The sequence below is a fragment of the Hippichthys cyanospilos genome, chromosome 15, assembly GCF_059441005.1.
Source record: "Hippichthys cyanospilos isolate Australia breed blue-spotted pipefish chromosome 15, RoL_Hcya_1.0, whole genome shotgun sequence".
Classification (NCBI taxonomy): domain Eukaryota; kingdom Metazoa; phylum Chordata; class Actinopteri; order Syngnathiformes; family Syngnathidae; genus Hippichthys; species Hippichthys cyanospilos.
In genome coordinates, this window is record NC_142383.1 from 10877485 (window position 1) to 10901379 (window position 23895).

The following is a 23895-nucleotide window of genomic DNA, read 5'->3' on the forward strand; positions in this document are numbered from 1 at the left end:
AAATTCGGAAAGATCTTAGCCGTAGCTCTTGAGAGAAAAATTTAGATTTGCACATGAGATTTTTTTTTTTTTTTGTAGATGGAGCACATTGAAATGAGTCCCACGAGGCGTTGTGTGAAATAAGTTATTTTTTTCCGGTGTTTTGGTTTTTTTCCGGTGTTTTGGTTTTTGGCCAAGCGTTTTTCATTTTTGGTTTTGTCCAAACATTTTGATTTTATTGCATCCCTATTAATGAGTACACATTGAGTGCTTTTATTTATACCCACCTTGACATTACAGTGTTTCCTCACCACATTGTGGTTCAGTTGTTACATCTTCATTCAATTGACTATTAGGTCAGACCCGTTAAAAATGGCAATTTTATTCATAAAAAAAAAGAAATCACCTTTACTACACGGATTTTCTTTTACCAATTCTTTTGCAGTTTTACCTTTTTGTTTTTCTTGATATTTTATTTTGGACCAGGCAAAAAGGATTATACATTCTATGTATTTGTTTATTTTTTAACAGAAGGGCAAAATAAACCAACAAAAGAGGAACGAAGCAAAAAAAAAAAAAAAAAGATCAATCTACTTTGCAGATTTGGATTTCTGTGGGCATTTGGGGTAATGTAACTCACACGATAAATGAGGGAACAGTTATTTTAAATCAATTATTTAATAATACTAGGTTTAAAGTGTTGTTTAAAATTCAGTGGAATAAATGAGATTTCAAAGTTTTCAATGACAAGTTACAAAACCTACAACAACATAGACTTACGCATGACCGTAAGGATGGCAGAGGCAGTGGGCGGTGTTAGCAGGCCATTAGTGGGCGCGCAGGTGTAGTTCCCAGAATCCTCTGGGATGAGACTTGAGATGAGGAGAGTTCCATCAACCATGATCTTCACGCGCGATTTCAGTGACCTTCAGTAGGAAAAACACACTTCAATATGCAAAGGACATAGCAGCTGCTTCAGAATCACAATGAGAAACAATGCTTGTGTGTGTTAGCCAAGGTTCTCAACAATGTAGTTTTTATACTAACATGACACTTATATAAGGTACACACAACAGCTTTTTAGCATCATTTCACAACAAAATGAATGTATGATTCTGACTGGGTGCTCACATCAAAATGGTATCTAGCGTCAGAAATCTGTTTCCATGCTATAATCTCTGATAACGTCTCTGTGCACAAACAATTCCAGCACAGGAGCACAGGAAAATGTAATGAAAAAATGTCACTATGTGGTTAAGTAATTCTGAATGTGCAGATATAGGAGTGTGTTGGAATTATGTTATGTTATGAATCATATTATGTTACTTTCATTTCTTCTTTTTCTCTAATTGCTTCGCAATAGTACACATACAAAAGTGTGAGCAAGTATGTGAAATGAAGCTTTATTGGAATAACTGTAGCGAGATACTACAACTGTGAACAAAGGAACAGAGTGAACCCCAAAAAAAATCATGGATTACAACTTTTTTCCAGTTTAAAATGTTTACCGGTTTCTTCCAACCATTTTGTTGACTACAAACGTTATTGTAAACTGTTTAAATTCATTTCGCCGTAAAGTGATTGTGATATATGTGAGCTGATCTGGTTAAATGCAGTTTACATTTGATTAAGTGAGAAACAACCACTTTAAATTTTGAGATTTGCCAAATCCCCCTCCCGAGTCGCTTTTTTTCCCCAGCACCCCAAAAGTTGAAAGTTATAGTCAAAGTGTATGAAAATAAGTGACTAGTGAACAATGTTGTTGTAGTGCATGTTAGTCTAATTCAGTGCTTCTCAATTCATTTTTGCAGGGCTCGCATGACGCACTGCATCACTCCCACGCTCAATTGTAATGTGGAGTCAGAAGCAGTCTAACAGCCCTACTACACAATCTTGTGCAGATGAAGGCACTGCCAGCAGGTACAAGCTTAAAAGGTAAAAGCAAAATTTAACAAGAGATATTGTTGTAAATTTTAGATATGATTTGAATGAACCGTTCTTTGTAGAATGCAAAATTGAATCAGTGCGTGAGGAATACACTATGAGTTTGTTTATAGTGGATACTGTAAGTGAAGCAATCGTGAAAGAAAGTGCTATTATCGAGTGTATTATCTATTAAAGCTCAGCTAAAAGATGCTTATTGCTTGTAGGTGAATTTTATTCGACGAAAACCCTGACTTTGGATGATTTGATAAAGAATGACACATGCATACTGTGGTGTTATGTCACCCGGTCCACCCCACTGAAAATTGTCTCACCGTGCTCCTGTGTGAATTTTTGTCCACATACAGAAATATACGCAATTTCCGTTCAAAAAAAGCTGCTTTTCTCCCCAAATCCTCCTCCCAAAAAGGAACCTCCTTCTTCGCAAGAGATTTTATCCCAACCCCAGCCATCACTTTGTGGAAAACTGGTAGGTAGGTAGGTGCTGTGCTAGCAATCATGCAGAATGCCAAGGATCTTTTTCATGGCACTTAAAAGGGCTATTGTGAAGAAGAAAAAAAAAAAAAAAGCTGCCCTATGTGTAGTTTGGTCCACTGTGATTTTAAGCCAATTTGGTTTCATGCTTTTGATGTGACATGAGCCAATGACATTTTGGTTGTATTTTGTGTTGTAGGAGAGTGTTTGGTGGGAGTGCCTGCTTGTCACAATCATTTGGAGTGTGTGCACTTAACCACAACAACCTGACACACACACAATAGAACACAACTATCTGTTGATACACAGGCAAACACATACGCATGCGTATGCACGCAGTTGCTAGAAAACACAAAAAATATAACTGCCTGGTTAAAAATCTGTGTTTAAATGATGTTCACTGAAATGCATTGGAATTATTTCTGTTGTTTTTGCACTGATAAACATCCAATGTGCTGTTTTCACAGAAAAGAGATGCCCCCCAACTGTAGTAGAGGAGACATAACATTGTTATTTTACTATAACAATACGACCAAATCATTCATTACACAGTGAAGTAACTACCTCTAATATATATATATATATATATATATATATATATATATATATATATATATATATATATATATATATATATGTGTGTGTCATATGCCTTTCTCTTTTTGTAAAGCCACACGCTGTTATAATCATGTTTTTGTTGAATATATAAATTGTGACATGGTGGTATTAAGAGGTGGATTAGGTCAGTTAAATCCAAAATGTACCACCTCCCACTGGTATGTTTAGTTTTCATAATTTACTCTCATCATTGGGAGACAAATGTCATAATCCCTGAAATATTACTTATACACATCCCGCTCTTGGACCCACACTGAAAGATTAAAGCATCCTCTCATCCCTTACTTGATTACAGCAAAGTGTTTTGTGGTCTCGCCCAGGCAATTTAGTCTGCAGTTGCACCATCAATTGACTGTGGGGTGTTTTTGTACATCTAAATTTATCAAAGCGCTTGTCATTTACTTCAATTTATGCAGCTCAGTCCTGAAATGTTTTGTTGCTACACTGCGCCAACTAAAGCATGAAAGACTCACAGGAACACAGGCATAGGTACACACATACACACACAGTAACCCTTGAGTGAAACGGAATACATGATACATTGAATCAGGCCTTGAATTTTTTTTTTTTTTTTTGCTTACTAGCCACAGTGGCTAGCAGTTTTCTAGGAGAAGCAACTCAGCATTTTCACCAGCCACAATTCTCTTGTCGGATAATAGGCGTACACAAATTTGATTTGATTTCTATGTTAGCCTTAAAAATAAAATTAACCCACACTTGGCATATTGGTAAGTGTGATAGCCAAAACCAACAAAGTCTTCTGACACCTAGCCTATGTATTTGCACCAACTGTAGTGAACATTTGTTTACGGTTTACGGTTTCCCTACTAAGTCTCGTGTGATCTTGTGCAATGCAATTAAAACAGTAGTGGTAATTTGCATTGTTGCAAAAACGTGCTTTTCTTAATACCGCAGAGAAAATAAAGAATACAAAGTAAAACTGTACACTCAATGAAATGTGATTTGAAAACTTACTCTAAGTGGTAGACGTTGTCTCCTCCTTTCAGCCAAACATACGTCATATTTGAGGGGTCAGCAACTGCCTGGCAGTGAAGAAGTGCATCCTGAGATACATTGAGAGAGGTGCTTTGGGGAGGTACAATGATGACAGGGGGTCCTAGAGAAAGGCAAAAGCGTCACATACAGTGCATTAGAGTCACTGAAGAAATTTGTCACAGTTGTAATTAAGTTCCATTTAAACCTGTGTCATGCATTAGTTCAATTGGTGGCTGTACTTCTACTCTATTACACTAATAAATTGCACTTTTTATCAACATAAGAAACATTAAGACATTACAGTTCAAGAAAATCTCCAAAATATATTTTTAAAAAATTCCATTTGAATGCTAAGTGCTACTGCCAAAGTGAAATACAATTGAAGTAAATGAACGGAGCACTACATGACACTATACTTTGCAGATGTTGCAATTCCTAGATACCATGAATATAGAGAAGCTGTGAACAGTAGAGGAATATGTTGAAAATTTAAACCACATAAAGGAAGTGAAACATTTATAATAATGTAATGCAATATTTAGCATTACATTATTGTTAACACTAGAACAGATAATATGAAATAATTGAAATCACTGAAAAATCGCAAAATATACAATACACACACACACACACACACACACACACACATATATATATATATATATATATATATATATATATATATATATATATATATATATATATGTATATATATATATATATATATATATATATATATATATATATATATATATATATATATATATATATATATATATATATATACAGACTGACCATATACTGTAGCTCGTGTTTAAATATATCCATCAAAAGCACAGCAGTCATCAAGTATTAGTTTTATACCCTAAATGCTTGATGGCTGTACGCATACGTTTTGATTTAGTAGTTGCTTAAGGCTTAAAGACTCGCTGATCAGCTCATCAAGCAAACATAATCCATTCCTGTGGCAGCACTCCTAAATCAAGCATCATAAGCACAGATGATATAACTTAGCCTACATTTCAGACAGGATATAAGCGGTTACATTTGGCAGACAACTATCACTCAAACGGTGATTTGAAATACAAATGGTGAAATGAACTTGACTGAACTATTCCAGTGCCCACCAGCTCGAGCACAAGAAGCCTCATGTCATGTAAAATACTTAGGTTGTGTGCCAGTGACAAGAATTCAACTAGATGTTTTTTTTTATTTTTTTTTATGAATGCATAGATGACACTCATGGCCAGCCCTCCTCTTATTATCAAGCCAATCAAGCACTGTCGTACTGTACTTTTACACAGACACGCACACACACACATGCACACACACGCACATACATATACAAATATATACACACACACACATATATATATACATATAAACATTTTTTCACCAAAAGCTCATTTTCTCCTTTAGTCCAAAATACAGGTATAGGTATAGTACTGAAGTAGATGATTACTTTAAGTAATTATGTATTTTATTAAAAACATTTAATAATTATTTTAGAACTTTAGTTAGCTAAAGTTTATTTCTTAAAGTAATTGATTACTTTATTACTTCATTGTGCAATGAGTTACTTTAGTACATTCATTTGGAATTATCCATTTTTAGACTCTTCTTTAACCAAAGCATGAAAAAAAGTGCCTGGGATTGAAAGTCTGGACCTCATAAAAAATATATTTGGGATATATTCAATTGGACTTTATAGTGTTGACAGGACAGTGTATGTAATAGAAGAAATTTCAATCGCCATAGCAAGCCTAACACTTAACACAATAACACAATACACAATAAAACAATTAGAGCCACAAAATGCATGTTGTTACACCATGTGTGCATGCAGGCCCTTCACCAGTGCCCATATAATCTTACTTGAGCAAGTGTACAATGTACGCAGGGATGATAGAATTTTTAAACATTTTATGCAGTAATCCATTTATATGGAATGCACCATAAAATGTTATGGTGAAAATCTTCTCTACGATACTACGTTATTGCAAATCTGAAACATTTCAAGACATTTGGCAGCAAGTCAGCGTTTAGCAAAGCATCTTGAGCGACTGCAGCCAGACCCAGCACACAAGCGGCAGAGCTACCAAAGCACTTGATAAGCCAACTGGGCCTTCCAATGTTCTCAGAAGATTTTTGGGAAATTGTGGCAGGTAGCAGATGGAGGAAGAAGCCTGCAGTGACTGAATCAGACCACCTAATGTATACAGTACATGACAGCGTCTAAGTGCTAAACAATTCAAAAAAGATTTTCATTTGATACTTCTTCTTGCCAGCAAGATGGATGGATGGATGGATGGATGGATGGATGGATGGATGGATAGATACAATCACAAACTCATTGTTCTTCTTTCAAATTATTCTTTGTTAAGTTTACAAATTTACCTGTAAATATGAATTCATAACGATTAGTTCTGCTATTTAAAGTCATACTTAAATTGTGGTTAGCGGCTCGGTGAAAAAGTGGTTAGTACATGTGCCTCACATTTCATAGTACCCAATGTCAAATCCACCTCGCTCCATGTCGCCCTCCTATGTGGAGTTAGCATTTTCTCCCCAAGCCCGCATGGGTTCTCGTGGGCGCGCCAACTTCCTACGACACTCGACAATATGCATTACAGGCGTACTGGACACTCTAAATTGGCCTTAGTTGTGATTGGGTGCAATAATTCTTGTTTGTCCCTCTGTGCCCTTTGGTTGGCTGGCTATCAGATCAAGGTGTCCACCACCTACTGCCCAATGAAAGCTGGTATAGGCACTGGCAAGTTTGTGAGCCTATTGAGGATAAGCGACTAGAAATTGGATGGATGGATAAATTGTGGTTAACTGGCTTTTTTTCAGCAGTGAGAGTAAAACATTTAAAAAAAAAAAAGATTTTCTTTGGTTAAAATAATGACGCCAGGTAACTGATGACAGCTTGTGAGATATTGTGCTATCAATGTCGGATACTAATAAGACTAGTGTTCAGCTTTAGCTCCTCTATGATGATGCAATAGAGGGAAACTTCAAATTGCCTTGGCTCACAGCCGCTCGAGTAGAGCCGTGAGACGTCCCAAAATAAAGTGACGCACAAACATGAAGAAAGACAGATAGACAGGCGACAAAGTGACTGACAGACAGGGTGTTACCGACCTTTGATCTTTACTTTTGTCTCGAGAGTGGCGTTTCCCTCAGAGTTGGAAGCGTGACAGGTATACTGTCCTGCTGACTGCACGCTTAGTGCTGTCAGAGATAAGGCTTTCTCCTGGTAAATGTGACATGACAGATACAGTACATAGCGGTGTATCATGCAAGCACATTCAAGCAAATAAGTAGATGGTTGGTATACACAAAACTGAACTGATGGCGGAAGAATAAAAACACAGAGAGAAAATTCTTCTGCGTGTGTGTACCTGATCATTTCCTATTTGAATCACACTGCCATCCTTCAGCCAGGTGATGGTTGGAAGAGGGTTGCCGACGGCAGCACAGGCAAGAGATAGCTGACCTCCAACCATACCCTCCAGGGCAGGAGGTGGGGTTTGGGTGAAAGTAGGGGCCGCTGGAGAACAAAACATCAACTTTAAAGTTCACTTAAAAACGAAATGAAACTGGAAAAAAAAAAGGATAAAACGTATTCCTTGATTTTAATTGTTTATAGATGCATATATTAGACTTGAATATACTCATGTATGCATGCATGTTCTCAAAGCCAACATTCAGCCTGTTTTCCATGTAACCCACCTTCAAGAAACAATTCAAATCAGACTTGAGCGAAGATTTGAGAATTGAGCGATATTGAGACTGTTCATTAGTCATTTTGTTTTTTTCTGCATGGTGAAAAACAAATATAAACACAGAAGATCAAATAGCACATTTCCAATTAATTATGAACCAACTTTGAAATTATTTTTGATAATTAACTTCTTTTGACAAATATATAACGAGATTTTCGATAAATCTCTCTCCATACATTTTGGCCAAGGCAAATTGACTTCAGAACCACAAAACACATATTTGAGTCAGCCTATGTGCCTACATACGGCAAATGTCAGGCTTGTCAGCATCAAAGCAAGTAAAATTTTCTTACATATATATATATATATATATATATATATATATATATATATATATATATATATATATATATATATATGAGATCTCATCCCATCCCTAGTAACCACTACGATTGAGCAGCCAGTAGTGACATGAAAATAATAACAACAGCCTCACCAATTACAGAAAGCATAATCCAGGTGCCGTTTTGACGCTCCTTTGTGGGTTTATCTAAAAAAAGGATCCGGCACTCATACGAGCCCTGGTCATCCAGTTGCAGACCCTCCAGCTTTAGATTTGTGACATCCACTAGTGACACGCGCCCTGCAGAGACATGAGTTCAGGTAAATAGAAGAGAACAGCAAGTGGCAGCATGCAACATTGGTGTCACTGACCTCCAAGGTCTGAGGATTGTCAAAATGTAACTGAAATTGGTGCTATTTGTGTTAAAACACCATTATGTTCTGAGACATTGTGTTTAACTGACAAATACACAGACACTGTATGTGCAAAACAACACGTACACATCTGATCTCACGGTTGCCAGGTGATGGATCCCTCGACTAGTTAAGTCAGCACCAATGCGTGTTCTTTTTTTTTTTTTTTTAACTCCGCTTAATGTCGCAGTGCATGCTGTATAGAAAGCAAGAGGTGCACTCTTTGAAACATCCCCACAAAACACAGACAAAAGATGTGAAGGTCAATAAAGCATTGGTGCGTGATCCATAAAAAAAGGTTCAAAGTTCTTGTGACTGCACAAAGTGTTGGGCCTGACTGTGAGAGAAAAGCAGGAAGTTAAGTATGTTATTGGCGATAACACACCCTATTTACTTTTCCAGGCTGCCAAAGGGGACTAAATCCACAGGGAATAGAAGAGAGGGCTGAAGTTAAAACTGTGTAGTCACAGACAGGATTTCAAAATCCAACCTTTCGACACATGCCAGTTGACAAGCCTCTCATGTTTAGTAGCTCAGTGTGATAAATAGGTCACCATAGCACCAGAGTGGAAAGGTTGGGCTAGGGCAACAAACGTGACTGGGAGTTGTGTGATAAAAGGAGAGGAAGTAGGGAGGTGCCACACAGTCAGGACCTAGGAGGAAAGCCGTCATTCGAAAAATGTATTATTGCGAGAGATTTGAATCAAAGGTCGATTGAGAATGAAGTAGGTTAACAGAAACACGAGAGATACAGGTCAACAAATGCATAATTGATTATAGTTGTTTACTGTATTTTACTTTATGTTTCTTTTTAAAACATCAAATATATACCGGACTCTGTACCGGTCTGTCGTGGGGAAGGAAGTGCTCTCTATTTAAATAATGAGATTCCGGATACAAGCGGCCGAAATGAGTTTCTTCCGCAGGGTGTTCGGGCTCTCTCTTAGAGATGGGGCGAGAAGCTCGGTCATCCGGGAGGGACTCCGTGTCAAGCCGCTGCTCCTCCGTGTTGAGAGGGGTCAGTTGAGGTGGTTTGAGCATCTGGTTAGGATGCCTCCCGGACGCCTCCTTGTGAGGCCCCGGGGACGAGCCAGGGCACGCTGGAAAGACTATGTCTCCTGGCTGGCCTGGGAACCCCTGAGGATCCCCTCGGAGGAGCTAGACAAAGTGGCCGGGGAGAGGGAAGTGTGGACTTCCCTCCCGAGGCTCCCGCCCTGTGACCTGACTCTGGATAATGGATGAACGGGTGGATGATAAGGCGCTATAGGATTTTGTGTGCTTTCCAGTTTGAAAAATACAGTACAAGAACATTCTGTATAAATCTACTTTTCCAAAGGAAATGCAGATGTTTGCAATTGTTTTATTCTGATTCAACACAAGAAACTTGAGAATATTTTTAGTAGAGGGACTGAAATTCTGAGTGGACAATTTTAGGTTAATGAATGTTTAATTGATTTCTGAAAGTAATTGTTCTATTTAAAAAAAAACGTGTTGCAAGGAGTTAAGCTAGGAAGAGGCAACCACAGCTGTGAAGGTCAACTCCAAAATTAAAGCATAATGTGACAGTTGGTTTGACGTTCATGTGTTTATTTTGAAGTTGGCTTTTGCATCATGTCATTGGCGTGAGATGTAATGTTGTCTCTTCCTTAATATTGCATGTCTGGATTAGATACACAGATATGGACAAGAAGCAAATTTATATATTTATTTTAATTTATTAATGATTTTTGGGAAATTTTATTAGATTCTGATACATCCTGAATGAGAATCTTGATTCTCTATTGTGGAAGCTTGACTATTCAGAAAATAGTTCTGGACCAGTACATTCAACGAGCAAACATTGCCTGTCAATGTAAAAAATTCATCAGAACCTTTTTGTCTGCACTGTTTACTACAAGAAGACAAGAAAACCGATTTAAAGTCTTCAACAAAGAATCATTCAATTTCAGCCCTGCTGTCTTCTTGTCTTCCATTTCCCTCCTGCTCACTGGCGCCATTCAATTAGCTGACTGGTTGAAAACAATGTCTTCCATCAGGTGAATTCATGCGTGTGCACACGAGCCCCACATAGCCTAAAGCATTTATTTTCCGCACTCTTTCCAACTGGGGGTTTCTTTTTTCTTATATTCTTTTCAATACTCTCAGTTGAAAGTTTATTTTGTTGATAAAGGACAATTCTTAGTTCTGGCTTTCATTTACAGATAGGAACTATTGATTGATGCACATGTAGGTTTAGGTTTCAACGACACAAAAGCATCACACCATTCCGCTGTTAAACTGCTCTACGTTGACCATTTGGCATTTAAATCAAGCCACTCGCCGAGGTGGGCTGAAATAAAATAAACATGAGTCATCCCAGCGCATACACTCATGTGTGTTCGTGTCAGAGAGGAAGCATATTAGCCCACAGTCTGTTCTCGCTGATTGTGATGAGATTTTAACAGGAAGAGTTGACTAAAAGCACAGATATACAGCTGTATTTATTTTTCATCAAGTGTGGATGCAGGGGGACTCGGTCCTGTTCACACAGCTGACACTAATCCTCCATTTTTTTGCAGCTCTATCAAAACAAATACACAATCTTTTGGGGCTTTTGTGAGCAATGAGTTATAAATCTGTGTAATCCTACTCACTGGCAGGTTTAAATAGCTAACACAAAGATTAATAATGGACGTGATGAAAAGCAATACCAGCCATTTATTTATGTATTTATTATGAGGCGACGTAATAAATAAATAAATAAATAAATAAATAAATAAATAAATAAAACAGTTGCACAGTGGATCCCCAGGCCAAACCCCTTACGACACATGAGTACATGACCTGAGGTGAAATCCACACTTGTTGTTGTTTAAAGCGTCAGTTTCCCATGATGCACCTGTTACTCCCACAGACAAGTGGCTGTGTGAAGCAGCAGATTACAAAGCAACCCTTTCAAACCTTTTGTGTGGCTACAGGAGAGTCGTTTTTGTAGTCACTGGAGCCCAGGGAGATAAGTTTACTGTTTTTTTTCTTGTTTTTTTTTCTGGATGATTTACGGCTGGTGCAGCGGTAGACGAGCGTTGCAAAGTAAATTACAAGACAAAGGTTAAAGAAATTTAGGGGGTCCTGAGTAACCGCATGTTTCCCAGCTTTATCTGACACTGTAACATCTACGGATATAAAATGTGACCTCAAAGTATTTTTGATGGATTGTCCTCAGAGAGCCAAAAAAGGGTGACTGTCCTTTACTGGCCTTGGCTGGAACTGAATTCAGCTGCACCCCCACGTTCAGTGATTTATCAGTCAAAGTCCATGCTGATTTTATTGCTATGTAAATGACCGTGTCATATTTCCTGGTCAAGTAAAGTGAGGGAGCGGCATCTCACTCGGATGAGAAAGGAGCTGATCCTTGGACAAACACAAAATTCCCCTATTGTTGTTTTGGTGCAGCCTATGCACTCATCCATCCATTTTGCATAGCAGCTTATCTTCACTAGGGTCGCAATTTCTTTTAAATTAATGTCATGCTGATGTAGTAATTTCAAATAACAATAACTTCGAATACAGCATTTATTATATATTTTTTTAAACCTGAGCAGTTTACTCCATGGTATTTAAAAACACCCGTTACAAAAACCACACCGAGATTGCAAAAGCATATCATTTTGACTCATTCCAACATTCCCTCGGGAAATCTCTATCTGACATTTAAATGTGCCACCCAACGCTTTCTCTTCGTTTCCTCAAAGGTGTTGACAGACACAGCGAATACACTCATGTCGCACCAGCATGGAAAATATTTCAGTCTTATCACGAAGATGGAAAACATCGCTTCCATATGTGTTGAGCAGCAGTGGCATACAAAAACAATAAATCTCCAGACCTCAGGGAAAACACTTAGGAAGACCAAGCTACAATTCAACTATAGAATACAAATATAAACCTGAGTATCTCATCGATTAATCTTTTTTTTGGCAGTCCGTTAAGTGTGGCGGAAGATGCTGGCCGCTATAGTAATAATTGTTTCTAGTAATAAAAATAAATAAATATCTAGCATTTTTGTTATAGACTGGCAAACAATGCTCATGCAGTCAACAAAATCTGTGAACTTAATGGCACTTTTTGCCTGATGCTCGCTTTAATTTTGCAGATGGTAGGCCTTCACTTAGCAACATGTTTCAGCTAGCAAGCTGGCTGTGTGCTGTTTAACAAATATACAGTGCACTCAAAAACCAGTTGGGTTAAAAATGACTCAATTTGTGAGTCAAAAAAGGACCAATTGGGGTGTTTTTGACCAAACGTTTTGGGTTGCTTTTTTGTATAAAATGACCCAATGACCCAAAACAAAGCAGATATTTGCAGACCCAAGTATTGGGTCAAATCTTTTTGATCCATTTTTGGGTTATTTTAAACCCATCTGTATGGCTTGAAATTGACTGATTCACTGCCAGCTAAGTAAAAATGGATATTTGACATCTATAACCAACAACGGTAGTGAGTGAGTCAAAGAATCGATTGGTATGATAAGTGTGCAACTGCTATGTGAGCAATTGTTTGGCCACTTACAATAAGACCTCGGAGTTACATTAATCTGCCAAATTTTCATGAACACTGATTCTAACGAGAACAGTATTATGATGGTATCAAATGTTTAAATGTGTCCGTGAGTGAGGCGTTCTGCACAACTGCACACTCCACTGTTAGGACAGAGTGGAGCTAATTACCATAATAACTGCAATCACTGTGAGACTCTTAGCCAGTGACTTGGCAGCTAGGCTGTCTGAAGTTCCAGCCTTGTCACTCTAACAAGGGCTGGACTCATCATAGTACATATGGAGTAAGAGAACATCTGGTGAATAGAGTTTTGCTATCTGCCTTTGAGGTACTCAAAAGGCACTTGGACACCCTCTCCTCATTAACTTACCAAAAACACAGCAACAGGAGCAATTGGGGGTTAAGTATTTTATATTGCTCAAGGGTACATTTCTGTGCCATGCTGCGCAGTGTGTGTGTGGGAATGTGTGCGTTTGTGTGAGAGAGAAGGGAATTTGCAAGGGCGTATATGTGTTTATGCGTAGACGGGAGTTGTGAGTTCTTGTATATTTGTTGCATTAAATCTGTTTGAGCCAGAGCTTCTCAGTTATATTTTGCAAAGCCCCCTCAAGGAAAAACAAAAGTTCGCACACTCCACTTGCCACGCTGACCATAAATAAGATTGTTATCTATAAATATTGTTTATATAAAACGGTATCTTTTTTAACACAATAAAAAACACAATAAAGAAATACCCCCCCCCAAAAAAACTGTTAACTACTTTTTTTTACTGCATTTTTACTGGTTAAAGGTCAACGTTCCTGGAAAAAAAAAAGATGCAAATCCTTACTTTATCAGAATTACACAAGTCAAATGCAAATCATTTTCCCTGTAGTCATCTCCACCCACCCACCCACCATTGCCTTGCGCCCCCCCGGTCCGATGATAAATTTAAACATTGGAAATGTTGTACATCCATTTTTGATCTACCACAATAACGCAAACTAAATTAACTAATTTAATTATTTAAAGAAAACTGAATGAGGGTTCTTCTCAGTTTTTTTTCAGGCGAGATAGAAATGAGATTGTTTTGATTAATTAATTACAGATCTTAATTATTGTCATTTTAGAAATCTTTTGACAGCAGGACTTACACAGACTTTCCAACAGGGATCCAAATATGTGCTCAGAGGAAATTCATGTAGCAAGGTGGCAAAGAGAACTACTCAAACAAAAGGCATATCTGAAACACGCAGTCATGATTTTCTTTTGTCCATTCATCGCTGGTGAATTTAACGGATAACTACAGCTACACAAAAGTACTCCCAGTGTATTGATAATCTCCGGAGAAGACATTCTTTGTTTTCAAGGCTGTGGGCACAAAAAACGATGCTGCACCGAAAGGAGGATTTTTAGAAAAGTTGCTCCTACAGAGGCTTGGTTTTGAAATGCCAGGAAGGTGCGCTTGTGTCTTTTGCCTAAGAACGGCATTTTGTACATGGAAGAGTTCAGCTGCAAATTTGCTCACCCTCATATTGCGGATGAACACGGGGCGCGTGGGATCCAAATTTGATCAATACGGAGATGTCGAGGCCTTGTCGCACCCATTCAACCACGTGAGGGGACCCAGATGACACATCCGCTGAGTAGGATGGACGTACACTGCAAATCAACTCCACCTCGCCATTGACCTTTCCACGCACTTCCGGCATTTCCCCATCAATAGTCCCTGTTGAGTTATGAGAAGTAAATTAACACGCGCAGTATGTTAATGCTTTAAACCTCGAGAGACCCAACCTATTTATTCATGTCCACTGTTGTGTCTATTTTGTCACAGCAAGACAGCAAAATTAGTAACATTCCACCCAAACACATGATACTTCATTGGAAAGGCCAGGATATCCTCAATTGAGCACACTAGGACGTAGTAGGGAAGCTTGAATAAGTCAAAAGATGTAGACCAATTTTTAATATCCACTACAATGGACATAAATGAATAGGCTGGGTCTCAGGATGGAATCTTTCTAAATATAAATACGCAGTATTCAATAGCCGCAAAAAAAAAAAAAAAAAAAACACAGACATAAAGTTGCAAATGTACTCACAGACTAAGCCAAAAAGAGTCACCACTGACAGGGTCTGCAAATAAGATCTTCTTGACCCCATATCTGTCGTTCAAGCAACCTGAAGCATCCTCAATCTGTTGGCAAAAATCACACAATTGTCACACTCACATTAATAACTTGGCAGCAGATACGCAAAACGGCCATCTGGAATACCACTACAGCTTGAGGTCCTATTTCTGTCATGATTTTACAGACACCGGGAAGGAACGTTTTGATTTTTTATATAGCTTTCAATGATTGGACCTCATCCCATATCATTACACAAATGGGAATAGTGGCCTCCGTAGCCAGAAAGCACCCCAGCCTTATATCTTCCTGTGAAAGTAAATGTCATAAATGTCATGTAAATCTTCCGAGAGTCATGTGCATAATGGCATCTTAGTGTTTTATTTAGAGCGCATCAATGAAGGCATTTGGCCCATGCGGCACTCAAAGATGAAGATAAGCTGAGCTCTTTGTGCCTGATACGAAAGCATCAACAGTTAAGTTCACACTCCCACTCCCAGTGTTCAACTGGGACTTCTTTGTGTGCATTGTATGCACTTGCACTTGAGTATAGCTGTGATATATTAATTATTCACATCCAACCTGCATGTGTATGAGGGTGACAACGTTGTCACTTCAACACAAAAGCCGAAGGGGATTGAGTGAAGTCGGTTCATGTGCATTGTTTCAAAGCATCGCAAGTAATGCAGGCAATGTAAGGCAATAGAGATACAGCTACAGTTTGCAAATCGTTTCTGAGTGAGTGAGTGAGTGAGTGAGTGAGTGAGTGAGTGAGTGAGTGAGTGAGTGAGTGAGTGAGTGAGTGAGTGAGTGAGTGAGCGAGCGAGCGAGCGAGTGAGTTTGAAAGTTTTTTCCCCCCAAGATCCTTTGTATTTGAAAGACGTTTCCCTCAAAGATCCCTGGCATTTCCCGCATCATTTGAAGGGCAGCGATAGAACGATGAGAAACAATATAAGAGGGCTTTCACCGCATTTTTCTAACCCAACTCTAAGCAAAGGTTCGAGCCACTAAGCTATTGTCACAGCTCTTTGTAAATGAAAGTCATATAGAGCAAAGCCCCACAAAGAATAATCTCAGATCAAGAGACATCCTCCCCTGACGAGTGCGATTCCCATAGGATTGACACTTTGCTGACAATATTGTCATTCTACAGCTGGTAAACAAAATAACCTTTTCACAAAGTTTAATATAGTCCAATCCTTGCTTGAACAAAAGGGCATTGACTTTATGCTGCCAATAGCATTCAAATGCAAAGGTTCCGTAACCCAACAGATATAATGTCAGCTGGGTTTTTCATCAAAGCAATAAGGGCAAAGAGAGAGATCCTGAGTGACACGCTCGTGGCCAATGTTTAGAAGACCTAAATTGATACTTGTGTTGTTTTTCAACAGCTGAGTTAGCAGATCAATCCAAGCCAACTTCACACATTGCAGTAGATTTCACCACCCAGTGTCCCATGGCGATTGTCAAGCTTAGGGCCAAATTGACTTTATTGATGTAGTGACATGTCACGACCGTAATATAAAAACAGCTAGGAACTTTTGTAGTTTTACGCTAATGATACGTATTTGTAGGTAACTTTGAAAACATATGAGTTGAGTACATTGTTCTGTTCATCTGCAAGAATCTGCTTTCATAGGTTGAGAAAAGTCAAAATACTACGTAAAAGGTGGCCCATCCCTCAGAGCTTTCCTGAAAGAAGGGTAGCAGCGTCAATGTTTGCTTTGACTGTCAGAGCTACTCTCATCTTATGTGACCCGAAAAAGAGCAAAATGTTCTTCCAAAAGAGCATTGAGCATAAAAGGAAATAACCAGATGAGAAAATACCGAACGACAGCCGTTGACACATGACTGCCTGACGGACCCTTGTCATTTCCCTCGACATCATCAAGTATATGACTGACTCCAAAGTCTCAACTAGGACAAGAACAATGTAAAACTCATGTCAGTTGATGATCTAAGATCATGGGTCATGGGCAGATGAAACCTCAAGGAAATCAACCATGGTAAATTTGTTTTAACACAGATGGCACATATACTTATGTAATTCATTTACAGGTAATGTTAGTCTGAAGTGTAAATAAAGTGATTAATTTGTAGTCAATTCTGCCGATTTAGGAATGCATGTTCAATGAGACAAAAATGGGTCGACTTATGACTCGGTAAAATAGTCAAGTCAAGTCTATTTGTATAACCCTGACTCACAGTAGTCTCAAAGGGCTTCACAGGTGAAAAAGAAGTCATACAGAACTAAATAAATACACAACAGCATCCCCTGAACAAAGCTACCAACTGGGGAAAATAAGAAACCTTCAGAAGCATCCGCAGGTGGGAGGAGCCCCCTTCCAGGCTCAACATTTTGCACTCAATGCCGAGTGCTAAAAATAACACATTGTGCCATATTAGGCAGTAAGTGACCAGTGCAAAGATGCCTTGACAGCAGGCGAGGCCATCGGGTTAGATCCTCTTCACATAAAATAGAGAAAAAGAAAGAAAAAAAGATTGTCCCTGGAGTGCTTCTAAGTCAATAGCAAGGCAAAAAAAAGGAAGAAAAAAGATCGTCCCTGGAGTGGCTTTGAGTCAATCGCAAGACATACATTAGCAATTATTTAAAACTCACTTTGACATCTTCCGTATGGGTAATTTCAAGTTTTCAGTTTACTTAATATGCATAATTTGGGCTTGTGGGAGGAAGTTAGTATACACGCGTCAGAAAAGTACTGGGAGAACATGCAAACCCCATGCAGGGTGCTGAAGCTGAGATTCAAATAACTATGTGGCAAACATGCCACCCACTGAACCGTCACCCTGTCCATGTAAACAGACGCCAAATGTTGGTGTGAATGTCAGACACAAGACTAGCATACTGTATTTTAAATGGAATGTACTTTTTACAGGATTTTCCTGCTACAACTTCTGCCAAGTGCTGTAGCCAGCCAAGACTTTCCATTTAGGCAAGGTGGCCATGTGGATAACCTGTGTGGGTGACGTAGTCTCGTCCATGAGGATGTGGGACGAGAGTTTATCGGTATGAGAAAAGTACAAGTATGAAATAATGAATAAGGAAGTCATCCAAACAGACTTGTGGCTGTTTTCACAGTGGAAAAGGGCAATCAAATCTCGAAGCATTAGAGATCTAATCTACAAAATTCCAATAATAACAGAAAAAAATGACTGCATGAACCAAAGATAAGGTGATTGTGAAAGTGCCTCAGCAGCATTAACACAGCATAGTGGCACACCCATATTATTTACCGCTGGCCAGTGAACGATACTCAAACCAGGCAAGTGCTGAAGCAGCAAGCCACACTATACAAGAAAAAGTAAACACCACAATAAAAAAAAAAATCCTCCATTAAAAGTTTGGATGTCAAAAAATACTGTTCCAGGCTTGCCATAAAACAAATGAATCCGCGAAATGGTGTTGTTTTTTTTCCCTCACAGTTACAGACTCTCCACATGGCAAGAGTTTGCTGAAATATCATAAGTCATTTTAGCAAAAAATTGAAGGTGAATTTGCCTGATAGCATACCCTTTTTTCTCTCTACCTCTATAGAATCAGTTGATAACAATCCTAAAGAGAACAGACTTTCCTACACTTTCTGACACAGCCAATATGCATAGCAATGATGTTTAATTTGTGAGCGTGATGTTGATGGACACTTTTATTCCACTCTGCGAGACATAGCGGAAATGAAAGAGTTTGCTTTTTGCAGCAGAAGTGAAAAAGTTGTCAGCAGAGGTAGTCCCTCCGAGAACAAGAGCAACTGGAGGAGGTTGGGTAAGTCATAAATCTTTGGGAAAATAATAACTCACTTTTTGTCAAATATGAATTAGGCAGTTGAAGTTAGATTAATGATGTGTGGCATATTTTCTTGATTGCAGGCTGCCACGGTGTCAGTGTGAAAAATATATCACAATCTGGTTGCAAACTTTCTGGAATCCTTCTCGAACTGCCTCTCACCATTTATGATGCACCGCAACATAATCATTTAAAGCCATGGTGACATGTAAATAAATAATAAGATCAAATGCAACAAGTCTCGATGTGCACATTGTGCATCCTTTAAAGTCGGATTTTGACGTATTGACCATTTCCAGACACTTGAATAAAGCTTATTTTCATTTTACAGGATATAAGTCTGAAAAATACAAAGAATTGGACTATAATGAACATACAGCACATTTGTAACGTCACATAATTTTCAGTGACGTCCAACAAAACACACTATATTGGTACCACGCTAATGCTGTATGCCCGTATTGTACTAAGTACTCCTTGAATGCTCCGATAGTACACATCTGTAGTGCATGACAGATGTACTGTATGTTTTACTCAGTGTTTTATGTTTAACAGACAAAAGTCTTCTATGTGTACAGCCGCCAATTCACACTTTTCTTCATCTTGTATTTCTTCTTCATCCCTTATCTACCATTTATTAAAATCATTGATAATTCTTGCCACAACTCTGTGCTAATGTTTTGTAACAACCTGTTTAATGTTTGGTCTTTGTTAGCTACCCCATAAAATCAAAACAACTTCAAACTAATCCTTCCTTTTCACAAGGCTCGGTTTTGATTGGATTGTAGAAAGGTATTCATTTAACAATATCTTGAAATAAAAGAGAACAAGACCGCATAGGCAGACAGGCAAAGTGAAATGCCAGTGATGTATCGTTATTTGGCCTGCAGTGGGACTGAAATTGTTCTGTTCAAACTGCAATTTCAAAGCCCAAGTCCTTATGGATGAGTGACTGCTGATGCTAATTATAACCGTAATGTACCATACGGAGAGTGGTTTCATATTGACCCCCCGCTCAAGTATCGAAATGGGTTAACCAAAACATGAGAACACATTCCACATAGCAGTATCAGAAAAACAGCAACGAAAAACATTTTACCTTCTTAAAACATCTCCGGCAATGCCAATCAAAGCTGACTATGTTTATTTTTGATCTTGTAGCGTAGCCATTTTCATTCTAATTTCTTCACACGTGAATTTGGTTATGCATTCGGAAACACTGTGACAACAGTGGGTTAACACAGATTCATTCATTAACTCGGACTGATGATAACCTTCTCCTCCTCTCAACCGATATACTTTGTGTGCTATATGTTATTTCGCAAATATGAAAAAAAGAAGGCTTTCATAAGTGTTTTCATTTCATGGCTGGGCCCCAGTCTGAAAGGATGAGAAACAATTACACAGGCTGTCAACAGCTGCAGAGTGTCTTCCCATACACTCCCATGGTTCAACAAGCAGCACAACATTCAAACATTTTCACAAAGTCAAAATGAATGTGAATGGTGAAAATCCACAGTAAAGCACCTGTTTATCGCTGTCTGACTTGAAATGCTGATGTTTCTATCTTCCCCGCATTCACCTTTGTACAAACATTTTGAAGTGTGTTCACAATTGCATAAATAGATCCAAATGGAGACTGTCTGTTGCAATGATTAAGCAGCCGGGACTTTTGTTATTGAGCACATAATGATGACTTGATTATGTAGTCCTTTCTAGTTGACTGCCCCTTGATAACTCATCAAAATGAAGTTGATTGGACGGGAATCGAGTAAGCCTGCAGAATACCTTCTTAAGACATCTTAAGATGCATGTTAGGGTGCGTGCTACAGGTAGACAAGATATTTTCCAAAAACAGCAAGAAGATGTAAGGAAAATTCATTATGTAGCAAGAAAATAATTAAATCAGAATTAATAGGTGTGAAACAAACCAATGTGACAAAGCGAAACACATGGCATGGCAACGTAGCCTAGCTGCTCCCTTGACATTTGCTTCGACAAGCTCTTACGCCCATGTTGACTAACACATGCATAAAAATAAACAGGGTGACAGCAACAAGAAAAACATCTCAAAGAATCATAAATGAGAATGTGGTACGCAAAAGAAAGCCTCCTGTCTCGTGTTGATTCATCAACTGGAACAAATAGGGCCGGTGACAGACAAGCGGCAGTAAAGCGCCAGTGTTGCCTTTTTAATCTACATAAAGAGAGAAATGGAGGGCCAGCTGATTGATCGTGGTTCTGAAACATCTATCAGCAGTTCTGGCTCCTATAACTGTGGTGGTGGCAATAAAGGGGATCCTACGTTTGTATTTTGATTAAATTCCATTTCCCCTAGTATGAATCTCGCCACTGTCGGTTCTTGTTTGAGTCAAAGCATACAAACGTCCTTTAATAATGTCCTAGGTATTGATTTAAACAGTGACTATAGTGTATTCTAAAGGGGAAATGAATCACAGTTTGTTCACTGACTTTGGACTTTTTTCAAGGCTGCTCCCGACAGCAAGTTCAATTGGACATTAACCCCTGAGTAAAGTGAAACGAGGAAAACAAGAGAAAAAAAAGAAAAAACCTGTATGTGATGGAACCAAAACAGAATCAACACTATTTGATAATCCTCTAATTGTCTTTTTTTTTTTTAACTCATCAAACACAACAAACTCAGGCATTGAAGCAATTGCTGCCTCTTAATTCATTTTGGCTTCTAAGCAGCATACAGACTTTAAATAGGAGTAAAAATTCATTCATGAAGAGAATGGGGTTTTTTTCCAGTTTAGGTACAAATATTTTATTTGCAACATATGAACAAAAGTTCAACAGTTTAAAAAAGGAAGTAGCAGACGTCATTTTAAGTGTATTGTGAGGGCTACTTAAGTATAGATGGTGGGCCGCAATTGGTCCCCAGGCCATATTTCCGACACCACTGCGCTATACTGACGATTTTCAAAAGCGAGTACGAGTATCCCTGGGGGTACATGAAGACACTACAGGGGGTGTGGGTTTCTGCAGGTAGCAGCAAATCGAATTGACTGCTTCCAATGCAGTGTCAGCAGATTTTTCCTTTCGGTTTAAGAGCAAATTCATTGGAACATGAAGCAATTTACTGCTCAACTGCGTTATATTGATTTACTTGCAAAAGGTAGTATGCACCAATTTTAGAGCATAGAAAAGATGTCTGCTTGAATAAAACTGAAATTTAAAAAGCTTCAATCAATTGTTTTGCTCAGTGTTCATGTTGCGAGTTTTGTTATGACTACTGACTCATGTTAATTGTAAATACTGCAAGTGAAACTACACACAATCAAATTAGCCTCCAAATAGAATTTAAGATTTTTAATTAAGATTAATTAATTTTTTAATTAACTTTTCAATGCAGTTTTGTGGGCAATGACAAGAGATGTCGGTGAGCACTCTCACAACTTTAAGTTCCTGCCACTTGAAAATAAGTCAGTTATCCCAATATCAGATAATATTTTCAGTGCTGATTAAAAATCCCATATTAAAAGTTCTTCGAGGGGGAAAAACCTGAGACGCTCCTTATGAAATCTCAAGCTTACAACTTACTTTAACTGTAACATATTGCACTGTCTCTACTGTTCCTCTTTTGGAGATTCTTTAATATCGACACAATTTAAATATTTCTGAAAGCTTAATTAAGTATGCGCCAGTTATACTGTTCACAACCAAAACAAATACAAGAAGGGTAGCCTATAACACAATCACTAAAAACTGCTTTTAGAGAGCTGCACAGAAAGGTTATTACTGTACATGGTTGAGACAGTCCAATTAAGGACAATTTTTTTCTCTGGACAATTACTCAATTACTTATCCTTTTTCCGGTTACACATTGTTCGAGTACATTTTGTTAAAGAACGTATTTCAAGCGGGTTCAGCATCTCGTGCAGCACTCATTTACTACCTGCACCGTATATGTAATCAAAAGGCATATTTTGACGTAAAAGAACAATTAAATTGAAATACAAAGAGGGCAAACACGTTTATATGTACTCTTTGTGTTTTACTGAGTAGTAACTGAGTTCTGTGCAGTATATGCATGTGAGTACATGTATGTTAGTAATGAAAGTGAACGTATAACAGGAAAAGAACGAGCGATACAGGTGTCTTGAATATATACCTTCCGATTTCCAAGCACTTTTCAAACTTTAAAAACATAACAAAAGTGAACATTTACAACAGAGAAAACTTCGTAAAACAAATATACTCCGGGATCGCAGGCATTTAAACGTACCTGCAGTTTGATAAGTGACGGCCTTCTTCCTTTTTTTTCTTTTTTTTTTTTTTTTTTAATGAATGTATCCTTCGTGTGTTCTGTTCAATCCAGGTGGAAGTGAGTCATCAGGAGCATCCAGCCTTGGGTTTTTGTTGCTCTGAGAAACCAGTTGGAACGTGATACCTGCGGTGAACAAGAGCAGGTAACAGGTGTCTGTTTCACATCCAGGTGCGGTTTCCACATTAGTGCTGCTCTTCTGTCCTCAATTCCTCCTACGGACATGCACGCCGCCCCTTTACCAGTATTCCAAAGTCCTCGTCTACATTTTCATTCAAAGCACGTCCAATTGACGAACCAGAGGGATACGCTTAGCTTGTGTGCACGAGTAATTAAAAAAAAAAAAAGGTTTTTTTTTTTTTTTTTTGCATTAAATCCCCCTGGATGGATGGCGTCCACTATAGTAGCCACCACAAGAGGGTGTCATTGCCCTTGCACTCATGGTCTAACTGGGTTGTGTCACACGTTGTCTGGGCAAAAGTATTGGTACACTTACCAGTGGTGATCTTGCACTGCACAAAGGGAGGGGGGAGGGGGCTGCATCATCTTCAGAGGCAGGAGATTCTCCAAAAAATTTGAGTGCTGCTGTCGACGTTTCATACAATTGTATGGGCCCGCAGGGAAAGATTGTGCAGTTTAACTATTAAATCGACTATCAACACA

At 38.5% G+C, this 23895-nt stretch overlaps 1 protein-coding gene across 1 annotated transcript in view; it reads right to left on the reverse strand.

Moving 5' to 3' along the window:
- The window catches only part of igsf9a (immunoglobulin superfamily, member 9a), a 45207-nt gene extending 21882 nt beyond the window's left edge, over positions 1-23325 (reverse strand). Inside the window, exons 1-8 of the mRNA XM_088435829.1 lie at positions 23194-23325; positions 15116-15210; positions 14539-14739; positions 8236-8382; positions 7416-7564; positions 7156-7267; positions 3991-4132; positions 760-905 (exon numbers count right to left, since the gene is read on the reverse strand). Coding sequence (XP_088291955.1) covers positions 760-905; positions 3991-4132; positions 7156-7267; positions 7416-7564; positions 8236-8382; positions 14539-14739; positions 15116-15176 — 958 coding nt within the window. The 5' untranslated portion in view covers positions 15177-15210; positions 23194-23325. The remainder of the gene's footprint in view (positions 1-759; positions 906-3990; positions 4133-7155; positions 7268-7415; positions 7565-8235; positions 8383-14538; positions 14740-15115; positions 15211-23193) is intronic.
- Between the last annotated feature and the right edge of the window lie 570 nt (positions 23326-23895).